This window comes from Pyrus communis, chromosome 6, assembly GCF_041283825.1.
Source record: "Pyrus communis isolate YQ-2024b chromosome 6, ASM4128382v1, whole genome shotgun sequence".
Taxonomy (NCBI): domain Eukaryota; kingdom Viridiplantae; phylum Streptophyta; class Magnoliopsida; order Rosales; family Rosaceae; genus Pyrus; species Pyrus communis.
Window position 1 is genome coordinate 8,145,792 of NC_142570.1, and position 15,256 is coordinate 8,161,047.

Genomic DNA, 15,256 nt, shown 5'->3' on the forward strand with positions numbered 1-15,256 from the left:
TAGTTTTGAAGTGCAAGCATGGCTTTCATGTCAATCCAAAAAACAGTTCCAAGATTACAATATCAATTTATCGAAAGACTAGAAAGTTATTCAGTCCAAAGACATAAATTGATTGGTTTTGTAGAATGTAATTAATCTAAACAATAAATTATTATATTCATCAGAAATTATGATTTCACTAAATTAAAATTAGCTGAATGGTTATTACTCATGTTTCAATTGTGTTAATGGCGCGCACATCAAATCCTATATTTGTGTGAGCTACGAATTTTATGACGTGTCAGTGTCCGAAATTGTCATCTCGTCGCATCATCTTTCGACCTATGGTAAAAACACAACAAAGTACACGACACGTCGTTTCATTCACCATTGCCCTCTCCTCTAGCCCCTTATCAATATCCACTGAGGACTAACCCAGAAGCTTTCTTCTGTTCCAAATAAAGCTTCCAGCAATGGCTTCCACTTCGTCCCTCATTTCGTCTCTTACCCCTACATCAAATTTCCCCTTTTTCCCCAAAACAATTTCCCAAATCCCATCTCTACCCCAAACCGTCTCCTTCCCTCTCTTTAACCGAAACGGACCGAATCCCAGTTCGCGCCTAACCTCCAATGTCCAGTCCCTGGAGTTCTCGGGCTCGTTTTTTGAGGGCGGGTTTCAATCGGAGGACGACCCGACTTCCCCGCCCGGGTCGGGCTTGACCGCCGTGGAGGAGAAGGAGGAGCCCCCGTGCCCACCGGGGCTCCGACAGTACGAGACCATGGCGGTGCTCAGACCCGACATGTCCGAGGATGAAAGACTTACTCTTACCCAGAAGTACGAGGAGGTAAAAGGAATTTTTTTTTTAATTCAAATTCTGTTGCTTTTTTTAATTTTGGTGAACTAAATTTGATTTCTTTGGCTCTTAAAATTAGTGGATTCTATCTATGTGTTTTCAATTTTGGTTTGTTATCTGTTTGGCTGATGAGAAAATTTAAAGAAAATATAAGAATGTGTTAAGCTGAGTTTATATGCAGATTAGTGAACAATTTCCAATTTTGCGTTGAATTGATACATAACACTGGCAATTGGCGGATAGTATTTGATGCATTTATTTCTTAGTGAGTTAGGACCTTCAGAGATGCTTAGTTTTGAAAAGTTTACTTTGCAGTGCGAGATTCTTTTCGCTATTAGAGCGATATGTTCGAAGATACTACTATTCGAATGAATTTTGAGTCCTCATAATGTAGTTAAGTTTGTGCAGTGTACATCTGCTGATTTAAATTTCGTAAGAGAAACTTTCCTCTGAAAAACCGTCTTTAGGTCCCCAATTGTGTATATTGAGAAGAACTCATATCGAACACTTCAAATTTAGCAAATGTGTAACTTTATCGTAGCTTAGGCACCGTGGTTTTTCTGGATCATTCTGACATCTTTTATAATCTAGTCGGAGGTATAAGTTTACCCAGTACGTCATAGGTTGCAAGATCGAAGTACTTTTTGTTCGTTTATCATGATGTCAAAGTAGGAGATCCCAAATTTGTCTTTCTACACATGGGAGGTAGTATTAGAATTTGGAAATAACCATATCCGATTCCTAATAGCTTAAACCTTTCAGGAATAGTGGTAAACTGATATCTTTTATTATCTTCATATACATATTAATTTGTTAACCGTGGTTGTTTTCCGTGAAGAAGTAATATTTGTCATTTGAATTGTAGCTGTGTTAGTTTGGATGGGCAATCAACGAGTATATTATCAGTGAGCAATCAATCACAACGAGAGTGTTAAATACTGCACAAGCTATGCCCTTATTTTCTTAATTTATTTTAAATGGTGTGAAAGTTGGTTACTACTGGCAAACCTGATAGATTGTGATTGTTACCCAATAATTCCTGTAATATCAAGAAATGCCAGATTGTATCTTGTCATGCCTTATTTTACCCCTCTGATTTCTAGTCATGCATTTTATGCGTTATTTGTAGCTACGAAGATTCAGAGAACTAGGTTGTGACTTCCTTTTGATCTCATGATGATGTAATTGAAGTGTCATAGTGTTGGACTAGTCTAGGCTTTTAGACATAGCTATACACCTACGATTGCGCCATGACTGTGTTAACCGTGTAAGAGCTTATTTGAAATAAGATGAATTTTGACACATGCAATTTTATTTAAGCAGCATTACGTTGCCTGCTCAGGTTATAAAACTGTCTGAGTGTAGTTGGTTACAGGGTTTTAATCTGAGGATCCTTATTTTGCAGTTGCTAATAGCCGGGGGTGGCATGTACGTGGAGGTCTTCAACAGAGGGGTAATTCCACTAGCCTATGGCATCCAGAAGAAAAACAAAGCTGGAGAGTCCAACACTTACCTGGATGGTATCTACCTCCTCTTTACCTACTTCACAAAACCCGAATCTCTCGAAGTTCTTGAAGCAAATCTGAAAGCTGATGATAATGTCATCCGATCAATGAGCTTCAAAATAAGGAAGAGGAAGTACTAGTTTGGTTTGAATCTTTTGTCCTTCTCTCAGAGGAAGGCAGGAAAGAAAAAAGTTGCATGTACAACGTAATTTCAGATGTTTTCAACCGTCCATTCGTTCCTTTGTTATTGAGTTTGCGATTATTCAGTATGTTTTGTAACATAATTGAATTAATCACCAAAGGAAAAATATGCAGTGTCTAGAATGAAATTTGTAGCAGAAACTCGAATGGAAGAACGAAATGTCAACCTTTTTTCTTCAGTTCGAATACAGATTGGATGAAAAAAGGCCAGTTGCTTGCACAGAGGTTACCTTCCTAAGTGCTTCGTGCTAAAATGTTGAGGGACCGTAGTAGAGAAGGAAAGTATAGATCTCTACTATGGACGATTTCAGGAGTGTCATTATGGGTGCTGAGAGGAATTCGAATTTGAGTGCAGAGGACGGAGCACACTCTTTAGCCGACTTGCCTTAAGTCCAGGTTTGCTCGAAGGACGAAACGAGTTGGTGCACCTGGATATAGAAGATGAATCAGAGGACGAAATCATAGAATCAACTCAAAACTTCTGGAATCAATGGAACACGCGTATTTGGTCTGTCGTAGGTTTCATCGCATTGCTCAAATTATCTTTTAGCACAGCAGAATGCGCTATCTCAAGGGTGGGGGTTTGCTTTTTTGGACAAAACTTGATCCAAGTCCATATTTAATTGTCTTGTTTTTAGAACTTCTGCCGAGGGAATTTTATTGATATGAAAAAAAGAAGTTAAACCTAGTTAAGAGACATAAATCTTACTTCTCATAAAACAAGAAAAACGAAATACAGAAAAACAGAAAAACAGGGGACATAAATCAAACCCCTTTAAAACCTAAAAGGTAAGAACCTGGCTGCAAGATAAGTTGCAAAACAAAAAGGAAAATCTAAAGGGATGAGGTAAAAATGAAAATCACAAATCAAGAAGAAGGGTAGACAAACTTGTGGGCTGCTGCGCCCAAAGAAATCTGAATGCAGAAAATGAATAATCTCAATAGGAGGAGCGGCATACCTAACAAGTGAAGACTAGAGAAGTCCTAAATCGGCTATTTTGTCAGCAACTGCACTTTCTACTCAAAATGTATGAGGACAACGAAAAACTATGTGCTTCAACTCAAAAATACAAATTTTCTAGAGTAAATTGTAGCTATGGTCCCTTAACTTTAACTCAATTGGAGCAATGGTCCTTTAACTAAAAATCAATTATCATTGGTCCCTCAACTCATCAAAAGGTGCATCTATGGTCCCTCAACTAAAAATCCATTACCATTGGTCCCTCAACTTTAATTCAACTGAGAAATAGTCCCTTAACTTTAACTCAATTGTAGCAATGATCCTTCCAACATAACTCATTTTGACAAAATTTTTGATGTAGTTGACGAAAATGACCATAATTACACGCTTTGATGAGTTGAGGGACCTTTATTATATAATTGGTTATCTCAACATAACTTATTTTAACAAAATTTTGACGAAATTGATGAAAATTACTATAGCTACATATTTTGATAAGTTGAGGGACTAATGGTAATGAATTTTTAGTTGAGGGACCATTGCTACAATTTACTCATGGAGAGCACTAATTAAAACACACTTTGCCCTTAATGAGTCACCAAGTTTTGTTGGAGAGCACTAATTAAAACACACTTTGCCCTTAATCATAAGCTTATGGTGTCTGCCTTTTTGTAAGTGATAATTATGAAAAGCACAATGACGCAGACACAACTCACAAGCCGACGCCTAATTTCTACATGCAGAGATTCCATTGCTGCTAAAGGATTACTCAGAAATAAAGTACGAGCATTTTACTCAGTAAAAACAGAAGAGGTATTCATCAATTTATCCTTTGAATTTGTGACTATTGATCAATCTCTTCCCTCAACTCTCATAATTAGTCAATTTGAACCCTATCGTTCATTTTTTTAATTTTTCATCTATTCTTCCGTTAAGTAGGTATTTTGCATGACTGCCTTTGAAGGCAAAAAAAGTCAATTTGTGCCCTATTGTCATTTTTTCAATTTGCACCCTACTGTCATTTTCCGTTAAGTAGGTTTCCCTACACCTTACCAGAGGTAGACGAGGCTGAGGGAGGAGGCGACAGGGTGTGGGCAGCTGCAAACTGTATAAGTAGCATATCAAATGGACTGGGTTGCAAATAGCAGAGGAGGGAGGCGTTGGCGGCAGTCACGGGCTCAACATGGAGACAAGGAAGAAGAAGAGAAAGTTCGAAGAAAAGGAAGAAAATCGAAGGTGTAGGGAAAATGACTTTTTTGCTCTTTAAAGGCAGTCATGTGGATACCTACTTAACAGAAGAATAGATGAAAAATTAAAAAAATTAACAATAGGGTGCAAATTGACTAATTATGAGAGTTGAGGGGGAAAATTGGCCAAAATTAAAGTTGAGAGGGGAATTGACTAATTATGAGAGTTGATGGGGGAAATTGGCCCAAATTAAAGTTGAGAGGGGAAATTAGCCAAACCTTATAAGTTCAGGGAGTAAATTAATGAATACCTCAAAACAAATGTGTGAAATAAGATATAGCTAATAGTTTTTACTCAGTATGAGCACTTTATACAAAACTATATCAACTTCTCAACAAACAAAAAGGCAATATCGAGGAGGAATGAATTCAACTGAAGACTTCTTGTAAAAAATAAATTTTTTTAACTGCTTGAGTTATAAGTTATTATTTAGTGAGATTATATTAATTAAGAGTATAATGACACCAACTCAAATCTCAACATTTTATACGAAATGTGGATCAAGACAATTACTGGATTCTAAATTTGGAAAGGGGTGGCACTGTAAGTGGGAATTTGGGTTTAATTACGAAATTGCCATATATTTTTAATTTTATTTTTATTTATGTAAATATGGGTTATATCGTGGGTTCGGCCCCTGCATGGGCTATAGTGTGGATTTATGGTTTTGGCCTTGTGGTGTTCCTTGGTTAGAGTAATGTCTTTGACTATTTATGCATGTATTAAGTCTAACACAATTAGTTGTAACCCATTTAAACATATACGATTTCTCTTTAGGGTTAACAGTTTTATTAGTGGGCAAAGATCATTTTCATCAATAATGGGTTGAATGCCATAATATGTAACCACAACTAGTTGGGACTCGTTTGGCAAGTGTTTTTAAACGATTTGAGAGCGCTTTCACATAAAATATTTTTGGAGCCAAACGTTAGTAAAACTGCAAGTTAATTATGAAAAAACACTTAAAGTACTTCCAGCAAGAAGCACATAACTAGTGTTTTTAGCAGAAAGCACTTCAAGTGCTTTTGGAATCTAAAAACATTTCCTCTAAAAGCTTTTTCAATTATTTAAAAGCATTTACCAAACGAACCAGTATTGTTGTTGAAAACAAATGTATTTCTTTTTTAATATTGCTTTAATTTCATTTTAAGGAGAGAATAAACATGATTTTTTTTTTTCTTGCACAAATAAATGTTATTAAAACTTTTAATATATTTCTTTATTTACATGATAAATTTCTCGACTCACTGCAGTGCGGTGGTGTTAATACTTGTTTAATACTATATGTTGCCTGTCTCATGAGTCATGACGGTTTAGTGGTTCTAAATGAATAGGGTTTCTGATGGGGCAAGAGATAAATGAATGAGGATCCTCTCTGGATCTTTTTTGTGAGGATCCCGTGAATCCTCCAATTACGTCTGTTCATTGTACATCTTGCGGTCAAAAATAATTGTAAATATATATTTTTAATTTAAAATTGAATATAAATAGTACCTGACGAAAACTAGCCGCATAATGTAAGATAAACAAATGTGATTAAAGGATCTCCGGGATCCTCAAAAAGAGGATCCGGAGAGGATCCTCATTCGAGATAAATAATGTGTTAACAAAACAAATGATGAGAAAAAGCTGAGTACAAACTCTGATCATTATTTCATTGAATGAAATGAAAGAAGAAAGATTACATATTACCAAAACAACTACATTATGGGATGAACTATATCTTGCCAGATCGTGAATCATGATCTATGCAAAGTTATAATAAGTGTATTTATAAAAAGGATAATGCTAGAGAGATTAAATTTTTAAACCAAATGATATGTTACTAATTTTAATTTCCCTAACATTACCCTTATAAAAATTCAATCTTGGAACAAACAAATGAGCAATCTTAAACCCTAATAACAAGTAGAAGCTAATTATTCCTAAAACATAAAATATAAAAAGTACTCAATACAAAAATAAACCAAATTACTAAATCACTAACTCTTCCAACACAACGAAGCCTACAGCTACATCGGTCACAATTTAGAAAGTTTGAACACGAGTTAGTGCTACCCTTTAGTTAATAGCTGGAGAATCTGATTGTGCTGCAGTACGAGATATTATCTTCGACCCACTTTGTGCGAAAGAGCTTTCTTCATGATCCACCACTACCACTGAAACCTCCTCAAGTCAATCAAGGGACAATACACCCCCAAACCAAAGATAAAGCATATATAAAATAACACAAGTTGAACCAACAAAAAAACATAAAATTCATGTGAAATACATAAAAGAATAAATTGTAGCAATGGTCCCTCAACTTTAATCAAATTGGAGCAATGGTCCCTCAACTAAAAATCCATTACCATTGGTCCCTCAACTTATCAAAATGTGTAGCTATAGTCATTTTCATCAATTTCGTCAACATTTTGTCAAAATAAGTTATGTTGAGATAACCATTTATATAATAAGGGTCTCTCAACTCATCAAAGTGTGTAATTATGGTCATTTTCGTCAACTATGTCAAAATTTTTGTCAAAACAAGTTATGTTGGAATGACCATTGCTACAATTAGGTTAAAGTTAAGGGACTATTTCTTCAGTTGAATTAAAGTTGAGGGACCAATGGTAATAGATTTTTAGTTGAAGGACCATAGCTGCACATTTTGATGAGTTGAGGGACCAATGGTAATGAATTTTTAGTTGAGGGACCATTACTCCAATTGAGTTAAAGTTAAACGAGCATAGCTACAATTTAATCTACATAAAATATATAGCGGAAAGGTGATGAGCTGCGCAAAGTTTGTTCTGAAATCATGTAGTTGTAGACCAAGATTCTTCGTTTCTTTTGTATTTCTTTTTGGTCGTGCTTGCATACGTGGTTGAATTAAAGAATGATTTGGGTCTACTCTTCGTACGATATAGGAGAGAATTTGGATGCTTTGTTCTTTTCATCCATATCTTATAAACATGCTCAAACAGTTCCCCACATTACATATTTGAAGCTACTATTCTAATTTGTGCACCTGTAAAATTTAGCCTTGGTGCTAATTAGATACCCACTTGAAAGTCTTTGGCACGTTTCTTCAACATAAAAGAATGAAAAAAGGCCAAATTGCTGGATTGCTTGGTAGTGGTTTTCGAGTGGAGAAAGAATTTAAAACGGGAATATCAAAGTAAAGAATTTAAAACGGGAATATCAAAGTAACGATGTTCTAAAATAATCACATGTTGCGGAATGCTTTCAAAGTGATTCATAAACTACCTTTGTTTAGTACGACTATCGTGTAAACATATTCTGAAATCACAACTACAAGACATTAGGATCACGAATAAATCAAATCAATATAACAAATAGATCGACTAATTATATTAAACTTATATGTATAATGCAGAAGACATTGTTATGAAGATGAAGCCATTGATGAACTCTAGGTTGTCTTCTCCTTACAATACTTCAATAATATCTCTCTGCTATATGAATAGGGTTCAACGTATCTTAGAGATTAAGGGTATGGAAGCAGGGACTTCACCATAGTATTTATATCATTAAGGTTTAATCACAGCCGGCCTATTATTGGTTGTGAAAATCAAACCATATTAGGGGTGGGCAAACGGGTCCTGGGCTCGCGGGTAGGGGCGGGTACGAGGCAGGTCCTAATTTTAAAAAAGAGAAACGGGGCGGGGCGGGCCTTTGAAATTTTAGGTTCGGGCCGGTTCCAAAAGTATAGAAAAACGGGTACCCGGGCCCGTTTGCAAGAAAACCTCTTGTTGGGTACTGTCTCCCAGGCCCACTTCCTATTGTTCCTCCCCGCGACAGTTCTCACTCTCGAGAACTCTCCACACACACACACCCCCCACTTCCCAGTGTTTCCCCCTCATCCAATCTCTCGAACCTTCTCCCTCATTCCTTTTCTTTGTTTCTCCCCCCATCTCTGCAACTCTCCTTCCCGGAGCACAGACACACCCCACTGAGAAATGATATGATACCGCCGCCCTCCTCCCCCACCAACTCCTCCGTCTCCTCCTCCGATCTCGATACCGAGGTAACTCATTTCCCTCATTTCTTCCAATTTCGTCAATTTCTTAATTTTGATTTACAAAATTTGTGAAATTTTACATCGCAGGTTTGGCTTCTGGTACTCCTTGTCTGGGATGAAGATGGTCTTGGTTGGTGGGTACTGCTTGGGTTTTCCAGCTGCAGGATCTCCACTCAGTTTAGGTATTGCTTGAGGACGCTGCAGTACATGGCGCAGATGTGCCCTGCCAGCCCCGCCGCCACATTGCCGAAGCCCTTGTCCTCCGTCCACTCTCAGATATGTTTCTGGGTTTTGCGTTTTGAGTTGAATCTAGCTTCGTTTGATCTTTAATTACAATCACATTTATACAGATATAGATATTAGATATATAGATATAGATAATGTAATTTTTTGTTGAATTGGTGTTGTGAGTGATTGATTTGAAGAAAAAAAGATAGAAATTGAAAGTTCACCCTACTTCGGTCGAACTTGGTAGTTGATGGACTTGGCAAGCTCGTCTTTTTGCTCTTCCTTCACACCAGTAGCTATTGGAAGAGAACTCCGAGGAGTAGGACCCCCGCACCATCCCAACGAGCTCGTCGGGAGAGCTAAAGAAGAAGAGAACAAACTCGATGAGGGTCTTGATGTCGGAGAAGATCTGGAGGATGAGCGGAGGAGATCAAAACCAAGTAAAAAAAAAAGAAAAAAAAACTAAGAGGACCCGCGGACTCGTCCTGAACCGGCCCGTTTGAAACGGGCCGGGTTAGGTCCGGCTCCAGTGATCAGATTTGCAATACCTGGCCTGACCTGTCCCATTTCCTTTTTAAGCAGGTCCAGTCTGGTCCTTCCAAATTTGGGCCCGGCCCGGCCCGTGCCCACCCCTAAACCATATCACTTAAGTGTTTGAGTCCTACCGTGATTCTATATCTTTGTAGAGAAACCTATTAGATTTCTTTGAGGTCAATTGCCAAGGCTAAGACTCCATAATCCTTATTTCACTAGGACTATCAGATTACGTATGTCGTTAACAACTTTACATATTAATCTCTTAGAGCAAGTCCACCTCTAAAAAAATGCACTAGCACCGAGCTCATTTAATCCATTCAGTGAACAGTGATAGACCCTAATAAATAGTAATAGGTTTAATGCATCTCCACCCCTAAAAAATGCACTGGCATAAACGATCTCCATTCCTGTAAAATGCGCTAGCACCTAGCCTATTTAAAATATTATTAATTTTTTTATAAAATAATAAATAAATAAAATAGTTTAAATTTTGGATATGATTTTTAATCAATCTTGTCACGTAACGCGTCATTATCATAATAAAATTACATAAACTCATCAAATAAACTTAAAAAAAAAAACACTAAATAAAATTACATAAACTCATCAAATAAACTTAAAAAAAAACACACTAAATAAACTAAGAAATTTATTCTTCTGGCAATCCCCATTGGTAGAGTGCAATCCCCATTGGTGCTCAATTAAAAACACACTAATTAAGATTCCTTTTAATTATCTTGACCTTGTTGCAATCCCCATTGGTGCTCAATCAAGTCACTTTGATGGGTACAGTGCCAGTATGGCTCTAGCAATGAACTGTACCACTCAACGATCAATTGATTGTAACGTCTGGGTTTGGATATCTGACCCACAACTTCCATGACACGGCGGGATTATGAGGCCCTTTGCCTTCTATGGTCATCATCGTCATCCTCCTCCATTGCGAAAGCCTCATCTCCACCTCCACCTTCCTCGAGTTTGACCAATTCTTCATGTTGTGCCAACAATCTTTTATGTTGCTCCTCAAACTGTTTATACACTCTCCTTGAAGAAGGCATTGTAAGAATTCAAGATTTGAAAACAATGAAGATGGATGTAGGGTTTATATGGACACAAAAAAGAAAGGATGAGGTTCATGGTATTTTTTTTCACACAAAAAGTATAAGCTTTGGTAGAAAGTGTTGAAAATATTGAAATATGGTGTAAGGTGGAAGATGAGGGTTAGGTATTTATAGGAAAAATAAATAAATTTTAAAAAAAATTTATGTATTTTTTTAACAAGTTTTATTAAATTTTTTATAAATTTTAATTTAGGTAATTAATCTGGACTGTTGGATTTGAAAAAAAATCAAACCCAATAGCCTATACGTTGACACGTGGCCAACAGTCGTAATTCTGACCGTTGTGCCTTTTTTTTTTTTTTTTTTATATATATAATTTATGGGGGGAAAACGTGGATTGTTGATCTCTGGATCAAACAATCCAGATCAACCCACGTCACTAGCCGTTGGATGACAAATTCAAATTTTTTTTACCATTGGAAATCCAATGGTCCAAAAAACTAGCCATTGGAAATCCAACGGGCCACGTGGCCTCCCATTAGTTCGGTTTAGTGCCCCTGCGCAAACGAGCCTGCCTTTGATTTCTTGTCGGCAACGCGTGCCCAATCGCGCGTGGTTCCCACGCGCCTTGCGCAATTTTTTTTTAAAATGGCTTCCAACGTCACGCTAACGTCAACATGATGTCAGATGGGCCGTCCCATAGGTCTGTCGATTTTGGGCTAGCTTGGAGACCAGCTTGGGTTGTGTGTCGTCCTATCCACATGTGCTAGAGGAGATTGGTTGGGTGCCGGGCCAAGAATGATGCTGGGTGCCGGCCTAAAAATCCCACGTGGACTTGCTCTTACTGAAGCCTTCTTTACCTTTGACATATATGTACTAATAGCTCAAAATAAGAACAATAATGCTTTCACTTTTTACACCGAAGTTTGTGCATTACAAGAAAAATGAACTATAGTCACTACTTACGTAGTGATCATTGTTGTATGACAAACAACGTGTATGAAAAATTAAAAAAATAGGGTTTTAGTGTATAATCCATCCCATTTATTTCTTTATTTTACTTCTATATTGCTGCTTTTATAATGATTTCTATCATATTTGAGTTTGAAATTGTCCCACCCCCTTTTATGTGTGTCAAACTTCTTAACTAATTTGTTTAGCCCTTAAACCTAGCTAAAGAGACCTTTCTCTTTGGTTAATATTTTGCAACAAGTGGATTGTCGCAATGGGTATGACATTTCTTTTCAACTCACTGTGTATCGAATTCAAACATTCTTCCTGTTAGAACAAGTCACACTTCTAGTTCGGATACAACTACCTGAGTTTGTTTTATTGATCTTTATGCCTTATCCAAGAAGAAGTTGGCTAGGTCTAGGATTGTTTTCAAATGTTTGTTATACTTTTTTGATAGCTGATAGTTTGTCTTTCGTTTCTGTTGTAAATTTGAAGTTCAAATTTGCCATGTAAGTAGGGTTTTCAAACCCTTCATGTAATACTGTTATAAATACAAGCAACCCATCCTTGTGACGGTATGCAATTGAAGTGAATAAACCTCTAGTGTTCTACGTTGCTTCTGAAAAAGCAAAAGACTAGATAGAGAGACCAAATCAGATGGAGAAACACTAAGAATGTTAGGTTGCACACCTTAACATATACCAACAAACTTGATGTCCATTGGTGAACATGCAGGCCTTATTATATATAATTATGGGTCTAGTCACATGATCTATGGACCAAAACTATATCTATAAGGTGGAGAGGTGTGTCAATCAGTTGAAGTTGAGACAAACCACCATCTATGCTAACAACAGCCTAACTCTCTGCATATACATTTCTCTGTCGCTTTGTAGGTTTGTTAGGTCATCGACCTGCCAACCATGGACTACCAGATCGACCAACAGCTCGCTTAATCAATACCAATGCACTAACTTGGCCTAAACCAACATTTACACCTAATTACACAGTAACTTTCTTCTTCTTCTTTCCTTTTTTTTAATTGAATTCAACATTTTACCATAAAACATGGAATTGAAAGAATTTATGATATAATGTTTTGGGTCCCTGATGTTACTGTGGAGCAATTTAGACCTCACTTGGTGTGAGGACTGAGGACCCCATGTTTTAGAGATATTCTGATAGACATGGGTTTCCCATCATTGAAGTTAAAGAAGAAATATAATACCAACATAGCATCATGTAACTTTGATCTCTAGAAAGCTTATTGCTTTAGTTTGTTATTTTATTTCTTTGATAAGATTAACAAGGTATTATGTGTCCTTTCCCCAATCTAAAAGCAATCATTATGTATACCCTGCCCTTTGTGAGCTCTCTCTCTCTCAAGCCAAAATAAATTCACACTCAAAATAGATATTTTGGTTCTATTATCCATTCGAAGACAGTTAAAAAAGGGAGATGTTTTTTGCTTACTAAAAAAGTCATTTTGCACTCTTTACAAGTATATCCGAGTTTGTAAATATAGCAAATCGAGAGTATAAGATGACTTTTTAGAATGTCAATAGCAACATCCTAAATAAAAAGGGCATATGATCTACTTGCAAGCTCTAAGAAGCCTTTATTTGATTGATCGACACTCATTTACCAATTGATTAATACTCATTGAACTCTTATTAAATTATAGGGTTTAAGTTTCAGAGACTTAAAACCCTAAAATATGAACCCTAATTAGCGAGTTCACCCTAAATTTATAAACCATCTCAGAAATATGATTAAAGTTACTGCCATGCAAAAACTCAACGATGCTTGTGAAAAGATTAAAACTTAAGGTGCGTTTAATAATGATTTGGGTTTTTGTGTTATAGATAAAGAGAAATATATAAATGAGAAAGGAGGAATGAACAAGAGGCCGTGAGAGGGGGTGGGAAACAAATAAAAAGCAATAAATAAAAAGAAAATATTGAAAGTGAAAAACAACTTGGTATAATTTGAAATAATTTTAATTTTAATTCACTTTTTCATCATTTAATAGTTATCTTAATCAATCTATTCTATTAAGAGAATCCTCCTTGTCAACTTTTTTCCTTTTTTTTCCCTATTTTGCCCTCACTTTTGATATACACTATTGACAAAAGGAGGGTAAAATAGTAATTTTATACCTTTTGACAGAATGACAATTATATCCCTATTTGTCCTATTTTACCCTCATTTTTTGAGAAAATGACAATCATATACTTATTTTTCCAATTTTACCCTCACTTTTGATACACAATATTTGCATAAGGAGGACAAAACAGTAATCATGTAATATTATAAAGAAGGCCAATTTTTTTTCTTGATCTCTATGGTGACACGGCACTTTCAATGTGACCTTTATGGTGAAAAAAAAGTTATTAATTAAACCTATGTGGTGATCCCTTTTAGCAATTGAAGTCCAAATCCAAACTTCTGTTAGTGTTCTGTTAAATAAACTCATGTGACTATCACGCGGATGAGTCAAATTCATCATTTCAATTCAAATTACATCCTATTCCATGGACATCTAGCATGACTTAGGTATACCGTATACGTGTGTTCTTTCTAGGTGAGTTATGACATGCACTTGTTTCTCTTGTGAGTTGGCATCTAATTCCAATGTACAAAGCAAATTGAAACAAAGGGGAGATAACTTACATTTAACCATTCACAAAATAAAAAATAACTTCATCATTTCTCATACCATAATGTATTTTGCACACTAATTACAAAAGCATATATCCAACCCAAAAAAAAAAAAAAAAAAAACACACACACACACACACACAAAGACAAAAGTATGTCTTCCACAATATATTGTGGTTCGTCAAAACAAAAGGTCATTAAAATTGTTTTCCGCAAAATAAACAAATAATCTAGTTTTTCATGATACAAAATCAATTCCCTTCGCTTCATCAATTTTTTTTTTTTTTTTTTGCAAGTATTGTGCTTTTTCATCTGTTAATTTTGCATGTTGTGCATTGGGGCCATTCCAGAAGGTCTCCAAGGATTTTTAGCACTTGATGATATTGCAGAGGTCATTGCAGGAGGTCTCCAAGGTGCACTAAAAGGTTTTGTACTGCAAGACTATAACCTGCATCAAACCACACTATGAATTAAAGATAAAATTGAAAGGCATATATGTAGTCTGGTACAAATTGATAGAAGAATTAAAATTCAAATAAGACTAAGTCTCTAACTCATGATCAAAGACGTGTTGGCATTGAAAAAAAATAAACAATAGTATATTAAAAGTATTAGGATTTCCAAATGAAATCATACCTAAGAAATGAGGCGTGACTTCACATTCACCTCTTCTCCTAGCCATTGACACGGTTTTATAGGTTTAATTTCACTGCGTTTAAGTTTTATTTTTTATTTTTTATTTATTTATTTTTTTTGTAAAATCTAATTTCAGTTAAACCCTAAGTCATACTAGATGTCCATCGCATACAATGTAATTTGAATTGAATTGACGAATTTGACCCCTCAATGTGATAGTCACATGAGTTTATTTAACGGAAAAATAACGGAAGTTTGGATTGGACCTCAATTGCTAACAAGGCTCACTACGAGGGTTTAATTAACAGATTTTTCACCACGAGAGTCACATTGAAAGTGTAGTGTCACCACAAGGAGCATGAAAAAAATTTGACCTAAAAAAAAATATGCACTTATTAAAATAAATT

General features: G+C 36.0%; 1 protein-coding gene across 1 annotated transcript; it reads left to right on the plus strand.

The window, feature by feature from the left end:
- The first annotated feature begins 400 nt into the window (after nucleotides 1-400).
- LOC137710686 (small ribosomal subunit protein bS6c) lies at nucleotides 401-2,713 on the plus strand. The gene is made up of 2 exons (XM_068449785.2): nucleotides 401-824; nucleotides 2,239-2,713. Exons 1-2 carry the CDS (start codon nucleotides 453-455, stop codon nucleotides 2,476-2,478), a joined length of 612 nt encoding a protein of 203 aa, XP_068305886.2. The 5' UTR covers nucleotides 401-452; the 3' UTR covers nucleotides 2,479-2,713.
- Nucleotides 2,714-15,256: the final 12,543 nt, after the last annotated feature.